Source organism: Panthera leo, chromosome C2 (genome assembly GCF_018350215.1).
Source record: "Panthera leo isolate Ple1 chromosome C2, P.leo_Ple1_pat1.1, whole genome shotgun sequence".
NCBI lineage: Eukaryota > Metazoa > Chordata > Mammalia > Carnivora > Felidae > Panthera > Panthera leo.
In genome coordinates this window covers 57,942,279-57,964,694 of record NC_056687.1, presented here as the reverse complement: position 1 = coordinate 57,964,694, position 22,416 = coordinate 57,942,279, and the positions used below count along the sequence as shown (strand labels likewise).

General features: G+C 43.7%; 1 protein-coding gene across 3 annotated transcripts in view; it reads right to left on the bottom strand.

The window, feature by feature from the left end:
• The window catches only part of PLCXD2 (phosphatidylinositol specific phospholipase C X domain containing 2), a 50,484-nt gene extending 28,754 nt beyond the window's left edge, over positions 1–21,730 (bottom strand). For 2 of the 3 annotated variants that reach the window (XM_042903798.1, XM_042903800.1), the window contains exons 1-2: positions 21,473–21,730; positions 21,009–21,288 (exon numbers count right to left, since the gene is read on the bottom strand). In XM_042903798.1, coding sequence (XP_042759732.1) covers positions 21,009–21,171 — 163 coding nt within the window. In that variant the 5' untranslated portion in view covers positions 21,172–21,288; positions 21,473–21,730. Of the gene's footprint in view, positions 1–21,008; positions 21,305–21,472 lie in introns of those variants that run through there. The other variant, XM_042903799.1, reaches the window with a different exon arrangement.
• Between the last annotated feature and the right edge of the window lie 686 nt (positions 21,731–22,416).

Sequence of the window (22,416 nt, the reverse complement as noted above, 5' to 3'; positions counted from 1 at the left end):
GCAGAAGACAAGCAGTATCATACTTTAAAAAGGGAAAAGATATTACGTGTTTAAGCCAAAGAAAGAGACTACTCTTCTCCCATCTCTTAAGGAGGAAAGGAAGAGAGAACAGATCCCAAATGGAACTGGGATCAGCACCTGAGAGGCCCAGCTGAATAGCTTCTCCAGATACTGTCCGTCCATCTCTGAGGTTCAGAGATGACAGCCTGGTGCCTTGTTAAGCCATTTTATTTAATTAATTTATTTAAAAAAAAATTTTTTTTTAACGTTTATTTATTTTTGAGACAGAGAGAGACAGAGCATGAACGGGGGAGGGTCAGAGAGAGGGAGACACAGAATCCGAAACAGGCTCCAGGCTCTGAGCTGTCAGCACAGAGCCCGACGCAGGGCTCGAACTCACGGACCACAAGATCATGACCTGAGCCGAAGTCGGCCGCTTAACCGACTGAGCCACCCAGGCGCCCCCAATTAATTTATTTTTTAAACATATTTTTTTTTATCTTCTTAAGTCTATTTATTTATTTTGAGAGAGGGAGGGAGAGGCAGAGAGAGACAGAGAGAGAGAGAGAGAGAGAAAATCTCAAGCAGCCTGTCAGTGCAGAGCCTGACATGGGGCTCAAACTCACAAACCATGAGATCATGACCTGAGCCAAAATCAAGAGTCGGATGCTTTGTTAAGTCATTTTAAAGGGTTAAATTTTTTCTGAGAAAATAAGAGGATTTTATGCCTTGATTTACCTAGAACCCAGATGACTCTGTTCTTCATACAATTTTTTTTTATGTTTCTTTTTGAGAGAAAGAGAGAGAGAGAGAGAGCACACGAGCGAGCATGAGTGGGGGAGGGGTAGAGAGAGGGGGGAGACACAGAATCTGAAGGATTGGAAACACCACTACTTAATTTTAGAAATGGCTAAACATACACCTCAGTATGCACATGGAACTTATCAGCAAGGCCAAGTTTAGAAAGAAGAGCTATTTAGGAACTACTCACTCCCTTAGCACCAGTGTCCACTCTCAGACTCAGATGGTGACAAGGAGTACGAGGGACCCCTCTGGCCCTTCAGAGATCATTGGCTCAACTGGACTCCAGATCCCTTACTGTTCAGCTCTTTCTGTGGACGCCCGTTCAGCTCCTTCTCTGGCATCTTCCTGACTCATGACGGCCAGTTCTGCCAGGACTGTGGGCTCCCAGGGACAGCCATGTGGACGGGTGCACCAGCAGAGTGGGAGCTGAAGGGACCAGTCCACAGGGGACCTTGGGTAAACTGCAGATTTGGTGCCAGTTGACACAGGTTCTTACCAGTGACTTCTTATAAAATAAGCAAGATTTTTTTAAAAGAAAGAAAGAAAGAGAGAGAGAGAGAAAGAAAAGCTCTTTTTAGTGCACATAGTAAACTCTTCATCTCGAATATGAACATGTGATAAGGAAAAAAAGGTCCTTTTTAATACATACTCTCCTCTAAGCAGAGTGAGTCCTGGTAACTGTGGTATCTTTTGTTTGCTAAGCACAGCTGAAATATTCATCTTGGGCACCAACGGCTTCAGACACACTTGAAGCAGTATTAAGCGGGGGTGGGACGTGCGAGCTTGGAGACAGAAACTTGGAAGGCCCTGAAGGGCTCCGCTGAAGAAAGGGAGACAGGAGGGTGGGAGGCCCGGAGGAAGGCTGGGAATCTGAAGGGGGAACAAAGAGGGAATCACAGGGCCTGCAGAGCTCAAGGGAGACTCAGGGGAGGGAACAAACCTAACAGGGAGTTTTCAAAGGTGTGGTACCGTCTCAGTTCTGCCTTTTTCTCTAAGTCGAGAACCAGTAGGGTTTAACGAGACAGTGAAGGGGTGCTGCACTATTAAGCTGCTCAAAGCAAACCGTGTCTCTGTCCAGCCCTGCTTATGTCCCCATCACAGCAGGGCTCCCCTTCGCGGGACTGTCCCTCTCTGCCTCTGGCACCCTGCCTGGGCTGGAGTCTGCAGGCAGGGGGTACACCTGGCTGGGGAGTGGGGGTGGTGCCACATGAAGGTGGAAGAAGGCGGGAAAGCAGAAGGAGGCTTCTCTCTGATTGAGATGGTCTTCAAAAAGATCCCTTTACGAAAAGTCTTTTGTAAGTATGCTGGAATTAAAACCCTATCACAGGGCTAGCAAGGTTAAGCATCCATAAAAGCAAGATGTATAAATTTTAGGGCCATTCTACGGAGAAAGGCAATGTATTAAGACACAAGAGCACAATGCAGAAAAGGAGACAAACGCCAGGAAGAGCGAGTTTCACAAATGCTACTGAGGTCACGAGAGCAGCCACACGATATACTGTTCAGTTAATCCATACAAATAGGAGACTTGCAAGTGTGAGTCAGGCAATACCTTTCTGTTAGTTGACTAAAGATTTACGACCACAAGGAGAGTCCAGCTCAAGCTTGCCACTACCCAGAAGAGCACCGCAACCGTGCAGAGTAGAGCCTTCTGGAGCTGACGTGGCACTGCTGCACGTGTGGCTGAGCGTGCTGCCTCCCGCTGCGCGGTGCTGCTGAGCATGGTGTCTCACTGCTGGGATTCACACGCTTCCATTCTGTTCCTCCACAGACAGAGGTAAGCTCGATGAGCTGCCCATAAATAATAAATGCCTTGGCTTCGTGTGTGCATTTGCCTTCTTTAAAGGCACCGGATTCCCAGAAAGGATGAACGACCCCAGGGGCGAGGCTTGCAAGCTCTGAGCAGCCTTTTATCTGTTCTTGGAGTGCCATCATCTAAGGAAACCTCCCAGGGACAATGGTATCTAGAATAAGCATTTAGAAAACAGAGGCCGGTCCAATCTTTCCTTTCCTTTTCCCCAGTGATGTAAGGACAAAAAAGATCGAGGATCAATGCATAGGCGACGTGTTCCTTCACCCCACCACCTTTCCGGCTCACCTACTATTGGACTATTTCTTTCAATTCTCCAACAAGCTCCTGAAAGGTACAGACAGAATCGCCAGACTCTGCACTTCCACTAACAATTAAAAGTCAAGTCTCGGGGCACCTGGGTGGCTCAGTCGGTTAAGTGTCTGACTTCAGCTCAGGTCATGATCTCACGGTTCGTGGGTTTGAGCCCCGCATCGGGCTCTGCGCTGACAGCTCGGAGCCTGGAGCCTGCTTCGGCTTCTGTGACTCCCTCTCTCTCTGCCCCTCACCGGCTCACACTCTGTCTCCCTCTCTCTCAAAAATAAATAAACATAAGAAAAATTTAAAAAAAAAAAGTCAAGTCTCCTTGTAGTGTACGTAATGATATCTCCCTCCCACGTGTATGAAAAGGATGGCTGTGAGAATTACTGGAGGGAGGAGGGAACCTTCGCTCGTTGGGGCAAGAACTTGATTTACTGCAGTTCTGCCCAACACTTAGGCTGAGATAGTTTGTTTCATCAAATAAACAGTTAAGGCAAATTAAAATCAAAGGATGAATTCATCCAGCTATTGTTTTTCACCTCTGCTCTTATTGATTTGAATATAGTTACCCCTCTCAAAAAATAAAGACTTCGAAAAGAACTGGGTCAATGACATAAATAAATCCAATTTTCAGACCTTTTTTCAGAGTAGAAACTTTTTCTTTGATTGCTGGACCCTTGGTGCCAGGGACCAGATGTTATCTCTGAAAGAAATTTCACCTATGGGAGAGCCATTTGGCCTAGTTCCATTTAAATTTCCCCACCTGAAGGAAGAATTTATTTTGGACGAATCATATATCGAGTACATATTTCTTTAAAAATTAACTCCTTTTCCCTCTGCCCCTGGAGCTGATGCAAACCTCTTTATCGGAGAGCTAAAAGTATCCCAAAGACAATCTGTCCACCTCCCCAGCATTTGCATTCCATTCCTTCCTCATGTACTCGGCAGGTGATCCCTGGTAAGGGCTCACGTCTGACAATAACAACTACTTCAATCTACTGAGTATTTATTATGTACCCAAATGTCCAGCTGGGCATTTTGCTTACATGATCTCATTTTATGATAGGAAAAGATAGGATTCAGTAGGCAGAGAGGGAAAGGATAGGACCTGAGGTCCTGGGTGGGGAAAAACACGTATTTTGGAACAATGGTGGGAGTGTCTGACCACGGCAAACCCCCTCAGGCATAAGGTTCCTCTTAAGAATGTAACAGAGACCACCTACTCCCCCCCCCACCCCGATTTCTCTCAGGAATTTGACAAAAGACCTAAAAATTAGTAGACCATAAAACCTATGACCCACAAGGAATGATGTGGCCTTAGACCATCCCTCATACAATGGAAACAAGCCAATCAGGAATGGACAACCCAACACCTAGAGTTAATTATCCAGCCAATAAAGGTAAAATGTGAGAAGGAACAAGGGAGAAGTTGGGGGGGTGGGGATGACCAGAACCTTATAAAACAAGGACCCTTTCCTATTATCGGTGGGCACTCACTTTCAAATGCCCCCTCTCTGTGAAGAGAGCTTTCTTACTGTTCTTCCTTTCTAATCTTATACTCTAATAAACTTTGGCCTGCTGCTCATTTTGTGTCCACCTCTTTCTTCATTCTTCCAAGTGGCGAGACCACGAACCCCAGAGATTGAGGTAAAAGATCCCACAACATTTTCATCTCTGCCACAATCCTGCAGGCCAGTGATTACCAGCATTTTACAGATGAGGAACTGAGGGGCAGGCTGGTTTTGCAACTAGTTCAGGGCTACAGAGATCTCAAGTGGCCTGGGACAGAAATCCAAGTCTGTTCAACCAGAATCCACACAAAGCGGCTCTAGGGATATTGTTGCTTCCATATCCTTAATGATTAAATAAGTCAAATGCACTGCATATTTACTTAAAACATGGTGATCGCAGGGTTTGTTTTTAGTGCTAAATACCTGCCCTCATCCCAATGCAGGAACTTGAAGGAGAGATTAAAGTGACTCTCTATTTTGTAAAGACATGAATAATTTCTATGTAGGGACACACGAGGGCACTGTAACCTTCTCTCAGTTGAGGAAACATTTTCTTTGTCGTTCCTCAGCTCAGAGCTTTCAATCCCAGTGCTGGTTCTGCTCTGATTACTTGTGTGAACTTCACATTGCAAATTCACACTGGAGGTTGGTCGCTCCATTTGCAAATTTAGGAAGGTGGGTCAAATGAGCCTTAGGATCTCTTCTTCCTTAAGAACCGGATGATTCCAATTTAGTAACAGTTCACTAACGGAATTCATGACCCTATTTTAACAAGGATTATTAATCATTGCAAAGCAATAAGATACGTTTCTTTCATATGGCCTATACTTAAGCAGAAAATGTGCTTATGGACTTGACTCATCATATTTGCAAGAAGCAAATCAATCCAAGCCTGAGGGGTGGTCTTTTATTTATTTTTGGCTCATCTGAGCATTTTGTGAAGTTGCTGGAGAAATTCCCCTTCACACAGGTGGAGGTCCTCATTTTCCCATCTTGCGATTGGCTAGCGGTGGATCTGCACGTTGAACACATTGGCCAGTAGCTCACTTCTTGTTCAACCTTTATGTGACAGCTCCTTTCACTCCAAAGGCTGGCGTTTGATGGCTCTGTGGGACATCTTTATGAAATTTATTGTGGGGACTTTAAAAAAAACACCTTCATTGTCACTTAGCTCGGCTGAAAGTTTTCACAGGGCAGGGTTATGTTAAGATTCATTTGACAAACTGCAGAATGGTCACAATCCAGGGAAGCTCCTCAGCTAGGTCCCCTCAGGAATGAGGGTTTTTTTCTCTGTCTTGTAAATGAAAGACTAAGCTTGGTACTCTGACAGAGGAAAGGGAAAAGGGAGGAGGAGAAATCCAACAAGTAGCAGTCTAAATTACATGAAATGATAGGTTTAAAGGAAATTTGTACATTACACACAGCAGGGAAAGTGAATGAAAACACACCCCACTCTGGAAGATGAGTGTCCTGACAAGCTTACACACATGCTCAAAGCCTCTGTTGATCTTTTGGTATCAAGGCAGAAAGATTTTTTTCTCTGCTGGAACCTTGCTGGGCGATTACTACACAGACCACTTAAACCACTGGGCTGCTTCTGTTCTGAGTCAATAAAAAGTCTCCTAGATGTTTGGTCTTGAAAAAAAAAAAAAAAAAAAAAAAAAAAGATGTGGCTTGTTCAGCCGGAACAGGTTAGCAGGCAGTCTTTCAAACACAACCATCCTCATGGGTACTCAGGCATTAGAGTCCTGGCATGGAAACAAATGCCTCGGATGAAAAGAAAACTGTTCTTTATTACGACCAACAAGAGGAAGTGAAGTTGCAGTCCAGCACTGGGTCAATCTCCATCTCCATAAATGTCTTTTACTCAAGAGCACTTAAATGGATTTGGCAAGATCTAATTTTTACGATTCTAGTACTGTTATCAGGACTTTTGTGGCAATTTGCTTAACTTCTCTGAACTTCAAGTTTCTTCATTTGTAAAATGGAGATAATAGCACTTGCATCACTGGGTTGTAAAGCTTAACCAGATTTACATCAATCAAGTGCAGCAATCTCAGGCACCTAGTAAATGCTTTATACGTGTTATATAAGTAAGTTCTTCTATTATTTTTATTTTATTTTATTTTATTTTATTTTATTTTATTTTATCTTATCTCATCTCATCTCATCTCATCTCATCTCATCTCATCTCATCTCATCTTATCAAGCCTTGGGATACCCTGAGAGGACTTTGCTAGGCACTTACAAGATTTTGTCTTACCTTAGGTATTTCTACTTTCTCTTTGTGTCCTAGTTTCTCCTTAAATTAGCTAGAAATATGTGTTCTTTTTCCTTAAATTTTCTGTAGATATTTCCAAATTCCATCTCCCTCCCTTTGGCTCCCTCCTTTTTATTTGCGCAAGGTACTTATTCTGAACAAAACACTGAGTATATAGAGGTGACAAAACACTGCCGTGTGTAGTGGAAAGACAGGTAAGCAGTCCCAATGGCATACAATGCGTCCCCTAATGGAGGTGTGCTCAGAAATGACACTGAGCTGTTTCTTGCAGGAGGAGTTGTCTTGGGCCAAGTGAAGTGGGGGCTGTCGGGAGGGAGGCTGTGATGTGTGATGGTAGAGGAACGAGCGGGTACAAAGACTGGAGTTATGAAAAGGGATTGCATTTTCTTTCAGGGTTTTCTCTGGTCCCTAAATTGCCACTGGCTCGCTACGGTCTGCCAGATAAAGCATGAAGTGCTCCACACCACACTGAAAACCTCTCTCAATCTGCCTTAAGTCTGTCTGCCCAGTCCTTTCCCACCTCCTTCTGTCACTCCTCTGTCCCCTGAAGGTACCCTTGTTTTCCCATCTCTGATTTCATTCCTTTGGTTCTCTGTGTCTGGGATGCCCCTCTTCCCCGTATCAAAATCCTCCCCATCCTCCACCAGCTCCCAGGTGTCCTCCCAGGGCAGCTGAAACCCCATCTGCAAGTACCTGTTCCCTTCCCCAGGTCCCTAGCACACTTTGCTTACTTCTTTACTGTTGCATTCACCACATTCTGCTCTCATTTGCTTTACTTAAACCTTTGTATCTCTCCTACAAGATTACACACTACACCTCGTTAATGTTTCAAAGATTTCCTATAGTATCCAGTATGATGCTAGGTATACATTAGACAATCAAAAAGGCTTATTAGCTTTTGGTCATTAGCTGTGTATCCAAAATTCATGTTTATTTTGTGTTAAGCAACATTCTAAGCACATTGCAGGTATATCTCATTCAATTCTGAAACAACTTTGTTGTGTAGGAAAAAGAATGTAACTTTGCCCAAGGAGAGGGCTGGTCTTTTTCTTGGCCCTGGGAGGTGAGGTAATCTCTGGAACCCTTGGAATAGCTTGCCTGATATGAGCATCCTTATTTACCTGGGGACTTTGGAGCCACATCAAAAAAATCTAAGGATGAGATTTATGGTAATGGCTTTGAGTCATGTAGATATAGGCTTGACCTCAGAGGGGCTGGATACTGAGGTCAGCCATGTGGAGCCTCAGTAAAGACTCTGGACCCCAAGGCTCAGGTGAGCTGCCCCGGCCAGCAGTACTTTGTGCATACTGTCACCCATCAATTCCAGGACAGTAGCGCTGTCCATAGCTCCAGGAGATGGGACAACAGAAACTCCACATTTGGAACTGTCCTGGACCCTGTCTTGTGCACCTCTTCACTTGGACAATTTTAACCGGTAGCTTTTAGCTGTAATAAACAGTAACTGTGAGTATAACAGTTTCCAGTGAGTTGTCAGTCCTTCTAGCAAATTATCTGGCAAAACTAAGGGTGATCTTGAAGACCCCCAAACTGCCAATTGATGTCACAGTGAGGGCAGATTTACGGACTGTGTTTTCTCTAACCTTGTGCTTATGAAGTAGATACTGTAATTATTTCCATTTTACAGATGGGAAAATTAAGGGACAGAGGGATTAAACTTTTCATTCAAGGTAATGTAACTAGTAATTAGGATTAGATCCTTAGTATGCTAAAACAGAACCCTTCTCAACTACTCTGAACTACTTTTTTTCCCTGTTTCTCATGTGTATAAAAACTAAAAATAGAGATAAAAAATATTAAGAACAGACCTAAAAATGAACGTGTCTTTAGATGATGAAAATGTTTAGGGCAGCTTTTATAGAAAACATCTTGTGTTATGGATCAGGTATTTCATCTCTATGAATGTGGAAATGTGATATGAACAAATTGTAATTTTGCATGTTAAAGTAGGTCTGTGGCCTGAGCTTAGAACATACCCATTTGCAAAGTTATATATAAGAAATGGGCCTTGTGGTTACGGGATATACCAAAAGATTTGCTTAAAAAAACAAAGCAAAACAGAAAACCCTCACAGTCCTTGGAAATAAATTCATTGTCCCCTGCCTTTTCATTTTAATTACCTGTATGTGACCCAGGTCACAATCATTTGTCTGTGAGCTCGCTGACTCCGCCAAGTAGATTCAACCGCTTTTCTCGTTGTGCTCCCATGGACTTTTGTCCACATGTGATGAACCTGGGACACTGTGTGGCAATTATCTCCATATCTGTCACTGCCATCTGACTGTGAGTTTTTCAGGGTGGGAGCATATCTTATCACACCCATAACCCTACAGTTCCTAAGTTTCTGGCATATAGTAGGTACCGAATACGTGTATGTAGAATAAATGTAAGCATGATTGCTTGAATGAACAGATGAGAGAGTTGCCTAGGGCAGGTAAGCCTAGGGACTCTGATCCTTTCCCAAACTTCTCTTTGGTCCATCCATCCTCTTTAAACAGGCTGAGTTCACTGTCTGCACCTCCTCACCCCCAGCACCTATATACCTTGTTCCATTTATCTCCATCTGTCCTAGCTTGAGTTATTTGGGTCAACGAGGAGGAATATGTCAGAAAACACACAGGACAAAAATAAACCAAAAAGGATGACTAAAGGAGGAGCTATAATAAAACACTGAATTGAACAATTTAAAAGGAAAAGTCCCAGAGAGTAGATTTCCTGCAACTTATGCTTGTGTAAAGTATTTTCTAATAACATCTCTAATAACATGGGTCTCCGATGTCACACACCTGAATTAGGTCCTTGGGGAAAATACAGCATTTGTAGAGAATTTGACTTCATGCTGACAAGTGCAGAAAGGCTGAGGCATCTTTGAGCTTTACAGAATCAAGTCAACATGAGTCCAAGGCTCGAGATCAGGGGACCATTTAGCAGACTCCCAAACCACAGAATAACATCTTTAAACCTTGTTGGCCCAAAGGGATAAACTTTACCTATCCGATTGGATTATTTTCCATAGGACATGTGGTAGAGTATTAATAATAACTGTCAATCTGCCTGGAAAATCTGAGAGAGCCATGTGACCAATTTAATTTTTAATCAGGTGCCTACTGAATTCAGAATTATTCACAAGGCAACAAAGCAACTGGGTAAGGCAAAACACTGGAAAGCAGAGGATGCTGATCAACTTCTTTTTAAGCACTCAGAAGCCAAGAGGCATCCCACTGCCTGAGGACCAATATTAGCCCAGGAATCCAGAGAGCTACTCCTGGTCTACCCCTCCCTGGCTGGATGAGCTAGACAGTTGGAGTAAATCAGGGATTTTAGTGGTGCTTTTCAGACCTGGAATGTTGTCAAAAGAGGTATTTATATGTCAAACAAATTCAAGCAGGGCTTGTTAAGGGTCTGCCCCAACAGTCCCCACTTCTGGCCTTGAGGAAGGAGTCCTGAGGGGCACCAAGCCTCACAGGGGCTCTGCGGGGCACCATGAGAATCCAACTGCCCTAGATATTCTCTGAATCGGCCCCAACATCCTAGGGTTTATGTGAGTCAAAGGGGTTTCAATTCCATGCATGGGAGGCATTAAAAAAATTTTTTTTTAATGTTTATTTACTTTTGAGAGAGAAACAGAGACAGAGTATGAGTGGGGAGGGGCAGAGAGAGAGGGAGACACAGAATCCAAACCAGGCTTCAGGCTCTGAGCTATCAGCACAGAGCCCGACGCGGGGCTTGAACTCATGGACCACGAGATCATGACCTGAGCCGAAGTCGGACGCTTAACTGAGCCACCTGGGTGCCCAGCATGGCAGGCATTTTAAAGTCCTCTACAGATGGATGGGTATCTATTTTCTTTTGAAAGACTCTTCCTCAGATAATCCAGTAGACTCTGATCCCCACCCCAAAGTAAGAGATTGTATAGGTAATTCATTAATAAGAAAGTTTTTCTCTATTTTGCTAATTATCACTCTGCTTTGTATCTGAACAGATGGCATCATCATTGGTAGAGTAACACCTCACAAAGGGCACTTGATCATCCCCTGATAAGCCTTCTCAGTTCTAAGATAATCACATTCTCTTTAACAACTTTTCAGTTTTTAACACAAAAATAAGACTAATACAAAAGTTCAGGGGAAAAGTAGAAAATGTTTAGGGTAGAAGAAAAACCTATATTAAACTAAATATTCTACTACAAAATTCTCCTGCTTTTATGAAGCCTTTAGTGTAACCCTAGATATGAGTGTGTGGCATAAATGGGATGTGATGACATGGTAAAGTTACTAAAGTTTCCATTTCACAGCTGGTTTGTGCTGGAGTGCACAGAGCTAACCTCGACTCCCGCCCCCAAACTGCCACTATAGTTGAAGAAATCATTAAACAAGACATGATAGAACTCATGCAGAATGAGTGAATGCTAGATGAGCTTCCGAGGGTTGCTTATTTGGGACTAGAAGTTCAGGACAGAGTTCCTGAACAAAGTAAAATTATATATATATGATTTTACATATATATATATATATATATATATATATATATATATATATATATATATAACACTTATATATATATACACACATACATACATACATATATACAAGGCACTAATTTCAAACTCAAATCATCTTATATTAGATATAATAGTAGCTGTGGGTGAGGGTAGAGGGTTGGGCAAATTGTGAAAAGTAAGATTGAGCTCTGCAATAATTTCCACTGGGTGCTGTCTATGCCCTTCTCCCAATTCTGGTAAGTCCCACAGGTACCTCAACCTCAGCATGCCCCAAACTAAGCACACCTGCTTCCCTCCATCACCTGTAACTTGCTCCTTCTTCTCTGCCCCTATTTTCACCCTCCAATGAATTGCCAAGTCCTATGGATACTTGCTCCAGTATATCTCCAGTGTCTCCCCTTTTCCCTCATGCACACTGTCCCTGTCCTCAGGCCCACATCTCCTCCCACTTGGATGGCCCCATCAACAACCTCACTGGTCTTGTTGGCGACAGTACTCCCAACTCTAATACATTTCGTGGACTGCAGCCAGAGCAGTCTTTCCAAAACATGAAGCTGACCTTGTCATTCACCTTCTTAACATGCCTTATTAGACCTCCCTGTGTCTTGCCGCCTTATTCCTTGCCCCTCTCCTCCTTGCAACCGACAGTACAACTAGTGTGAACGATTCTGGTGTGTTTAGTGGATCACTTTCTCTCGTAGAGGTCTTCGCCCATATTGCTTCCTCTCCTAGAACACTTCTCCTTGCTTCTCTTATCCTGGGGGCTAATTTCTGTGCATCCTTCCAACTGAAGTTTATTCAACACTTCCTCTAGGAGGCCTCCCTAGACTCCCAAGTCTTGGTAAATGCTTGTTATATGCTCCTTTCAGCAGTAACTTCTACTTCCCTAATCATTCTACATAATATATCATAGTATATTGTGTTAGAACTACTTGAGGTTTTGTTTTGTTTTGTTTTTTAGGAAAGCAGTGACTCATCACATCCAGTATAACTGCTTGATTAAATGTCCATTTCTCCCACTACAGTGTAAGCTCTTTGTAGGCAGGAGCAGCGTGTAATGATCATCACTGAACCACTAGTGTCTAGGAGGGGGCCTGGCATGTGAGAGGAAATCGATATGTATGTACTAAATAGAATGAAAGAAATAAGTTTCCCATATTATCCCTCAGCATTCCTAATAACTGATGTGTCACTTTGTTTCTATTCATCTGTATGAGGTTATTTGAGGGCTTTTCACCCATTCCTGACCAAGTCTTTCAATGGCTGCTGTCTGCCCTGGGATAATGTTTAAGGTTTAATCTAGCATGGCACACCAGGCTCATTAGCCTACTTTCCCCGCCTCGTCTCTGTTCCTTTGTTTAAATGAAGTCTATGTTCTGACCACACCAGACTTCTCGGGTTTCCTCAAGGTCACGCTAATCTCTCGCTCCACAGTACCTCTGCATTGTGACAATCTTCCCTCTACCTGTAACACCTGGCTATTCACTACTTGCTCTTTGATTCCACAAAGGTCATCCCTTGAAAGCCCAACTGACTGGGCTTCCTGCCTCCTACCAGCAACGGAAGTGGGAACCGGCTTTCTGAGTGTTACAGCACCCCACTCATTCTTCTCCCTAGGGTTTGAATTTTGACTTTCTTCTAAGATCATAACTTCATGAAGAGAAGGGAGAAGAATCTTCTGCTGTCCATATTCACCTCATCTAACACAGCACCTGGCACAAAAGGTGCTCAATGAATATCCTTTGAGTACATGATTTGCCTTGAAATGAATACATTTTTTCAAATGTAGGTAAGGAAAACCAAGATTAAGCACCTGCAATTATTATTAGCCAAATTGACACAATGTGCTCACGTATTTCTTATGAAGATCCACACGGGCACCTCCTGTCAGGTCAATGACCTGAACTCCAACCCAGGGACAAAGGAGGGCTACTGTCTTCACCTTTATCTCTGGCATTTTTCCATCCAGTTTCAATTATACTTTATAAGAATATTGCTTCCAACAAAGAAGCCTTCAAATCATACATGTTCATAAAATATTCATCTCAATCTGACAGAGTCTAAGAACTGTTCAGTTCTACCATTACTGCAGACTGCTGTGCACCCCAAGACGTTAGCTTTACAGGGTACAAATGCTTCCTACTTCTCTCTTTATTTTGATCTTGTCAGGTCTGTACAGAGGAAAAAATTACTGACAGAACGTTCTCTGGAAAAAATAATACCTTATAGCCAATAGTTCTAGGATAATTGGAAATTCAACAACAACAACAACAACAACACCTGTCATTCTCTTAGAAAATTCCAGCTGCTTAGTAGAAGATGCATCCAAGGAAGACTGGCTGACCCTTCACGGTTAGCACAACCTATATCTCCCCCTTAGAGCAATGCAAGTCCTCTGGGGCCAAACCCATTTCATCTTGGAGCTACCAGAGGCCTATTAATGTAATCCTCCACCGGCTGATTGATCCTTCTGGGCACTCAGCAATAGAATCCAAATTCCCATAGCTGAGAGAAGGTGAAGGGCCCTCGCTGCTCAACCAGGTACAGAACTGCTCAAACCCACCCAGCCAGTTCGGTTCTCCATGTGTGTTCAAATCCTTTCCCTCCCTCCCTCCTTCCCTTCTCCCTCCCTCCCTCCCTCTCTCTCTCTCTCTCTCTCTCACACACACACACACACACACACACACACACCTACTACAATGTCTATAAATAATCCCTCCTCTGAAGACATGGTTTGAAACTCTAATTAGGGTTACTCAGCATTTGTAAAGAGGTCCAATCTTTTCCCAAAGGCAAAGCATCTCACTAACATTCCCTCCAGTGTGCCTGAACTTAGAAGTTCTTAGGGGCCTGGGAGAGACTGGAGCCAACCTGTCCCACAGAGATGGGGGCAGGGGGTGGTGGGGGTGGTGGTGGCCAGATCAGCTCATGTGATAGAAGCCGATTCTCAGCTTCAGAAGCAAATCTGAAACAGCAGCCTGTAATTGAAGGCCGTGGGCTCCTAGGATTTGAGAGGTCAGTAGGAATGTTTTGCAGGATCTTTATCAAGGGAAAACAGTAAGAGGCATGGGCTCTTCTGAGGGTGAGGCCAAGGTCAGAGCTCAGTGTGCCTGCACTGGCCAATGGGTGGTGGTGTGTGTGTTTGAAGATTGTGAGGTTATTCTGATGGCTGCAGAGAGAGTTATAAAGTATGTAAAAAGACCTATTCAAAGGAAAGCATTCTGTAACATCCCTACTCCGGAGCTGGGAGCACAATGACTAGGCAAGGAGGGCCAGTGATGGGGAAATGAGAAGAGCAGAAGAGGATTTCCCAGTGTGGTCCTGTCAAAGAGAGTTGTGTCTTTTCCAAAGTCTTTGGCTGGCTGCAGATGACAAAGTTGGACAGCTGAATGTGGGATGAGAGGACACAGTAAGTAGCTGAAGAGGAGTTTCTGGCTCTCTTGGTCACCCCTCATCCTGCAACTTACAGCTCCTTCGGTACTCACATCCTGGGCAACCATCCAGGTACCCTTCCCTTAATTCTAAGTCCCTTGAGGGGATGACCAAGTTATCCTGATCTGATCAGACAGGGAACACTGAGCCACATGGCTTAATTGGAAGGTCAGTTCCTTAACTAGACTGCAAATTACTTTAGGGTATGGATTGATCTTATACTTTTTCTTGGTTGTCCATTTCAGGTGCAGGTTTTTAATAAAGGACTATCATAATTAATTTTCTAAAGACACATTATTTTGTGACAGAAACTATTCTAAGCGCGCTATATGAATGAATTTATTTGTCATACTAACTAAATGAGGTAGTGCCATTATTATCTTTGTTTTACAGAGAAGAAAACTGTAGCACAGAGAGGTTAAGTAACTTGCCCAAGGTCACAAAGTCATGAGGGACAGAGTTGGGGTTCAAATCCAGACAGAGTGGCTCTAGCATTAATGCTCTAAGCCAATCCATGGTTCTGCTTCTTACAGACACGTGTGATTCTTGAATTTCTTGTGGCTTTTGTGTGATTGGGGGGCAAGGGTGGGGAAATCTAAGGATGTGATGAGCTTTCTTAGAATTAGAAGAAACAGCTACTAATAAGAACACCAAAGTCATAGCCTCTTTTTATTACTCACCATTACCACCCAGAGGGGAAAAAAAATGAAAACCAACTAAAACTATTCTCACTTAAGAGTCCATTTTGGTCCCATTAGATTGTTTTGCTTGATTGGCTCAATCCTGGTAAACTCAGCTTGGTCCTTGGTTTTCCACAGCCTCAAATCCTGTAGGAGGATGAGTTTCTTTCTAGGGCCAACTCATGGTTCATGCTACCCTCAAAGCAGAGCCAACCTAAACTTCTTGTACCACAGTGTATGTTATGCTGTTTTGGTTCCCCAAATCTCTGTTAGATGCTCCAGACCTAATCCAACTTCCCAAAGCAGGATTTGAGTAATGATCCTGCCCCTGTAGTAATGTTGTCTACATGTCATGCGTGTGGGATGTGAGAAGAGCTAAACAAATCACCACGTGGCCAAAGGCAGAGCTGCATGGGACATGGGACAAGGATAGAATTCCAGAAAGGTAAAGAAGGGGATGATTGTCAGTAAGATGAGAACGGAGAAGTTCTGGGAATTGGAGAGCACTGAGGAGCATCTGAGCAAGGGCTGACACTGGAAAGGGAGAGGCCAGGTCAGTAGAAGAAAGGTGAAGAGGGGAATGAGAAATGAGAGCAGACTGAGGCTGAGGCCAGACAGGTAACACGAGAAGCTGAAATCTGACAAGGGAAGAAAGAAGGCAGAGAGGATGCCGGGAGAAAGAATTGTTCCTAGGACAGAAGTGACATCAGAATTCTGCATCTGACCCTCCTGACCATTTTGCTCTGCCTCAGAATTTTCATTTTTTTACATTTATTTATTTATTTATTTATTTATTTATTTATTTATTTGAGAGACAGAGCACAAGTGGGGGAGGGGAAGAGAGAGAAGGAGACACAATCCGAAACAGGCTCCAGGCTCTGAGCTGTCAGCATGGAGCCCGACTCGGGGCTTGAACTCACAAACCGTGAAATCATGACCTGAGATGAAGTTGGATGCTTAACCCACTGAGCCACCCCGGTGCCCCCAGAATTTTCATTTCTAACGGGACTCAGTGATGAGCCTATCTAGAGCTATGGGAACATTATGCAGAAGTAACAAGAAATGGTCAGAAAACATTCAGGTTGCTTAATATGGTTTTTTCACCACGTAAGCCTCACTGACCTATTCAGTTTAGCTCTGATCACAATGGAACAGGATGGTGGCTGTGAGCAAGCCACTCTCCAGCATCCTTACTCCCCAGTCCCATGCATTCCATTATTCACTCATCATCAATGACCAAGATACCTCCCTGTACTAGGAGCTAGGATTATAAAGAGAAATCAGTCATACTCTCCGTGTGCAAGTTGTTCATAGACGATGTGGAAGACAGATAGCTAAAAATAATAATGTGATTAGAAGTGCTAGGAGACAGGTACTAACAAAGCACTACTGGGAGGCAAGAAAGTCGGTCCTTCAACCACTTCCCGTATATACCCCCATCCCTTACCTTAATTGGCTCATTTCACCAGGAAAGTCCCCTTCCAACCCAGATCTCCTAGCCACATCCCTTGAAATTTTGACCATTCTTCAAATCTCAGGTTAAATGCCATTTTTTTCAACAAAGCAGTTCCTCATCTGAAAAGTAGGGACTAATGGGAATTAATCTTTCTATTCCATGTGCCTCTATAACACCTTCTTTATATCTCTGTTTTAATATTTACCCCAATCATTTTTCATTATGTACAGTAATATATGTATATAAAACTACATCGTAAGCTCCTTTACACTAGGGTTGATGCCTAATTCATCTTTGGGTCTTCCCCCAGGCCTGAGCACGGAAGTTTCTTAAAACGTACTCAGGGTCAGCTTATCTAGAGCCACTAATCTACAGTCCCTTTTAGGATGCTAAAGTGAGAGGGCCTTGCCTCATTTTGGCAATTGTGAGTACTTGTTTGCACATGCCAAAATCATCTCTTGTTTTAAAGAGGCCTAAAAGAAATGGCTTTTAGACCTAACATAAGTCATTCTTCCCACCTCTTTTCACATTTAGGTAAAGAACAGGTATTAAAAAAAAACAAAACCTCCAATTAATCAAAGTATTTTTAATTTGGAAAAGACTCTATATTTAATTTAACCCAATGTCTTAATTACAAATGAGGAAACTAAGTCCCGAGCAATTCAGATACTTCTTCAGTATCAAACAGCCAGAATCAACAATATCAAATTTCTTAAGTTCAAGGCTCTCTCCAATAGACTAAAGAGTTTACCTTCAATAAAAAGAAGGGGGAAAGCATGGTTTAAAAGAGAAGGAATACACTAAAATACAAAAAAAGAGTTCATTTAAAAGCTATGCAAATTACAGAAAAAATTTTTCCTACCAGTCCATTTGTCCAAAAAGAATATCATGCTTTCATTAACATCAGTGAAAATATATGTAGATTTTGAAGCCTAATTTAAAAATCTGATTTTTGCAATTTCCAGATCCTTTACCCTTGGGGTCCCCAGTCATTCTAAACACTTGGCAATGAGATTCATTTTCTGAGGTTCTTGTCCGGGATATTTCAATATATTTGGGTGATGTTGGCCATTAACAGGTGTCCTTAACAGTTGTGTAAGTAAAATAATACATCAAGGCTTTGTTGAGAGGTGCACATTCACACATGTTCTCTCCCATCACGACTTAGGCAAATGCAGCCGATGCACTTGAACCTAACAGTTTACTCTATTCCAGTTCTGTTATTGCCTTTTCTCTGACCTTTCCCAGGTCACTGCTGTCCCACCCCCATCCTGACAGATTTGACACAATCTTACAGACATCCCACATCGTCGGTCAGACACAGGAGCACACGCCCACATACATACCACACAAAATAGATTTAAGCAATACATTTGAATTTGAAAGTTACTGGGTTTTAGTTTTAAACAGGGATACTTCTGTATATATATATATATATATATATATATATATATATATATATATATACATATATACATATATGTATATATATATATACACATATATATGTACATATGTATATGTATATGTATATATGTTATATATATATACACACACACATACACACACACACACTCACACATATATCATATAAAATACATATATACATATGAAATTATAAACATGAAAATATATATTACTCAGATATATGATATTTATACAAATATGAGTGTCTATCTCTTCCCAGTGATACATAATCACTCAGATAAAGACCACCTGATTTTAAAAATTATTTCATTGCTGCAGAGGGCAGTCTGTGAAAACTGGTTTTTAGCTAGAGACTACCACCCCCTCCCCCAATACACACACACACACACAGCTGCTCTGCCCTTTCCAAGGCCCCCCTCGGAGGCACAGGGATAGTGTATGGGTTTGGAGCCAGCTAGATAGGGGCTTGAATGTTAGTACTGTTATTCACTATTTGTGTGATCTTAAAAAAAATTAACCTCTCTGGACAAGAATGTTCTTATTTCCAAAATGAGGATGTTAGTACCTATCTTGGAGGTGTAAAGATCTGAGGCAATGTTTGCCAGTGGGTGCTGCAGGTTAGTGCTTAGTAAATAATAACTATTATGATGAAGGTGATTATGGAGGGGAAGAGGATGAGGGCAGATGGGGGAGGAAGATGATGAATACTACTTCCTGAATGCCTTCTGTATTTCAGAATTTCTCAGCAAGCCTTGGCAGAGCTTGACTGCTAGCCATTAGCTAGGGGATATTAAGCTTGAGTTAGGGGAAAGAAAAGCGGTGGGGAGGGGGCAGGGCTGGGTGGGGGTGGGTCCATAAATGGCTAGCACTTAATATGTGATTTTCCTGTGTTGGACTTATGCAGACATATACTCAAGCCCCTTCCACTGCTGGGAAAAGGGCATTCACAGAAGTGAATTCAGCATGTTGAGGAGTCAGAGGAGTCAAGGTCATTTTTCCTTTCTCTCTCTCTCTCTCTTTCTTTTTTTTCCCCCTGCATAGAAGGACCAGACTTCACAAAGCAGGGTGAACAAATCCTGTGTCTTCCATGGTGGCTAATCATAGCATTTCCAGTTACAGCATCAGGCTCTGGCTGTTTTGCCCCCCTCCCCTGGCAATTCTAGTAATTCTAGAGAGATACCCTGTAGATTGCAGAACAAATGCCCAGCTCCCTTCTGGAGTCACGGTGTCAGAGTGCAAGGCCACAGGCAGAGCTGCTGCTGTGCTTTGAGCCGTCCAAAGTACAACAGGAAGGAGGAAGCTCCAACCTACCCCGGATATGCCCAGAATGACAGAGCCATTTAGGGCCTGCCTAAGATGCCATGCTGTTTGCAAACACATACTACCTGCCACACCATCTGACCAAACAATTCCACCGGAAAGCCCGAAGACAAATGACTAATGTTAAAAGAAGCCTGTGCATCATCTCAGTGATGACTCCACAGGCGTCAATTAAACACGGAAAAGACCTGTTCAGGAGCATGACCATCAGGCATTTCCCAAGGAGCTATAGTCAATGGCTGATAAAACACAAGTGATCATAACCATAAAGAGATTTAGCAGCCCTCTCTTTGCTCAAAAGCAGCAAGAGCCCACAGGGACAATGAACCTGGAAGACCTCCAAAAGAAGAGGCAAGTAAGGAAAAGGCTGCATCTGAAGCCAGCCCCGCTCTTCCTCATGCATAGAAAGCAAAGATCTGGGTTGCATGAGGTCATCTTTTCAGCCACTAAAAAATCAGACTGCTCCCAGGGATGCCTGGGAGTTTGTCTGATAGTCTAGGGGTGAACATCAACTGTTATGTCTCCAGGTGGGAGAAACATTGGCAGTAGTCCCTCCCCTGCCCCTAGGGGTACTTTTCAAGTTGAGGCGGCTGGAACTTTGTCCAGCACAGCAGACCAGGATCACTGGAGGCCACACGTCCTTCCCTAGAAACCATGCTTTAACCAGCCTTTGAGCGGAAGGAAGAGGACACATTTAATAAATTTAATGAGAGTGATGCCAAGGCATAAAACCCCCAGGCGAGAAACAGTGGCTGGAGCAGAAGTGCTTTTCAAGGCTTTAGTTCTAGATCAGTCAGGCAGACACCTGTATATATATAGAGAAATCTTCAAACACCAGCTCATCACACCTAATGACTGCCTGTGACCTCTGATGAGCATTTGTATTCTCTAATTCTGGCTTTTCCAACAGCAAAAACATGTGTCTTTATACTCAGTCCTGGTTCTGAACCTGTTCTCTAATGTTAATCTTTGTTTACTTCGTTTCTTTGTTTGTTTGTTTTTCGTATATGCAAGGTCAGATGAATGAGACATGAAATACTTTTCAGTTTTGATTTTGATCCAGATTGAAAATTGTTAATGGCTCTTTATTCATTACTCTTGAGCTCTCCTTTTTTCTTTAAGTGATTCAGGTAAATGCACCCCTCATGTGGCCTGGTTCCAACATTAAGAATGTAACATTCTTAGAATGAGGCTATCAAGTAAAAACAAAACCAAACAAAACCAAACAAACAAATAAACAAAAAATGGTGTTCCATTCTTCTGAGTCTCTTTTGCCAATGATGCAGTGTACTTAAATCTGTTTATGGCAGCTGCTTCAGTGTTAAGTTTTTGGTTGGAAATAAAAAGAGGTTTGGTAAGGTCACTGGCAATTATTTTCTCAGCGCAACAGAAAAGCAACCCAATCCATTAATGACACTAAAATGGCAGAAGCAAACACAGTGGGAACAAGTAGGAATAGAAGAGTACCTGGGATTGCCAGATTGGAAAGGGGGACGTTGTGGAGGTGAGGGGGGAGCGAGGCCATCCAGTCGGCATTGCAGACCTCCGATGATGTCTTTGTCCCGGTGGGGTTGGGGGAGCAGATGGTCCCCATCCTGAGTTTCCTCCTTACCTTCCTAACTGCTAGCATCCCTCTTTGTCAGTCAACAAACTGCCCGGTGCCACTCACTCCGTGATCATCATGGTCCAGACTTTAGACATTCCAGGGCCACCTTTGTCACGCCAGTCTTGCCAAAGGGCCTTCTGCCTGGGAGACGGGGCAAATAGATGGTTCCCTACCCCCCACACCCACCCCCCAGCACCCGCAGTCCCCACCCTCTCTGGCCCAGCCACTGTTCCACTCCCTTAATCTGCTCAGACCTGGCTCCGTTAAACTTCTTACGTTCCCCTCTGGAGCCGGGGTTAGGTAGGCCCCTAGAGATAAATCTTACAGAAACTGAACGTCCGACGAGCAGCCACGCCCGGAGCCACTCACACGACAGGTGCCCACACGGCACACAGAGAAGCCGGTGGGTCTACACACACGTGAGCGCCCGGCCGCCACATCACGAGCCAGATTTACCCCGCTAGTGTGTCACTGGGCTGGCACCGAAGCTGGGCCTGCCTACTACTCCTCCCCCGGCTTCTCAGCACACACTCCCCCTGCCCTGTGGCTTCCCGAAGGCGCTCAGAAGTGTAACCGGCGGCACCCGGACTCCCTGCAGCCCCGCCCCGCACTGCCGGGCAGATTTGCCGGGCTACGCGGCCCGTGATTGGCCGCTGGCGGAGCGCGCTCCGATTGGCTGGCGCCCTCCCGGGCTGCCCCTCCGAGCGCTCCCACCCTTCCGCGGCCGGGTCCCTCCCTCCGCTACTCCTGCCTCAGTGAAGCTAGGCAGGCGCCGCTGCGGGGACTGCAGGCGGGGAAACTTGCTGGCCTGGGCTGGTCAGACCTCAGACAGGTCTGACCTCCGGCCTTCCACGCAGCCAGCACTCAGATGTTGAACACGACCACAAATGTCTCTTTCCTTCCTTCTTTCCCTAGACACACACACGCTGACAATTACATAGAACGTATTATATACACTTTCCATAAACCACAGAGGCAGCAGACATACGGGAAGTAAAGAGGCTGAGAAACGTGCAATATCTCATACTTGGATGATAACGTCAAGGATGGTTTGTTTCAACCGTTACATAATGAAGATTCACTTGCCCCTTTTCCCCATTTTACGGAGGAGGGGATCGTGATAACTCACATTTGTATTATTTTGTTATTTGAAACCTTCTTGCAAATTCTTCCTTCCATTTGCTCTTCACACTACCCACATAAGGCAGGGAGGGTTGCTGGGGCATTCAGGGAGCAGTTCCTATGTCGGCACTAGTTGGAAATCCTATT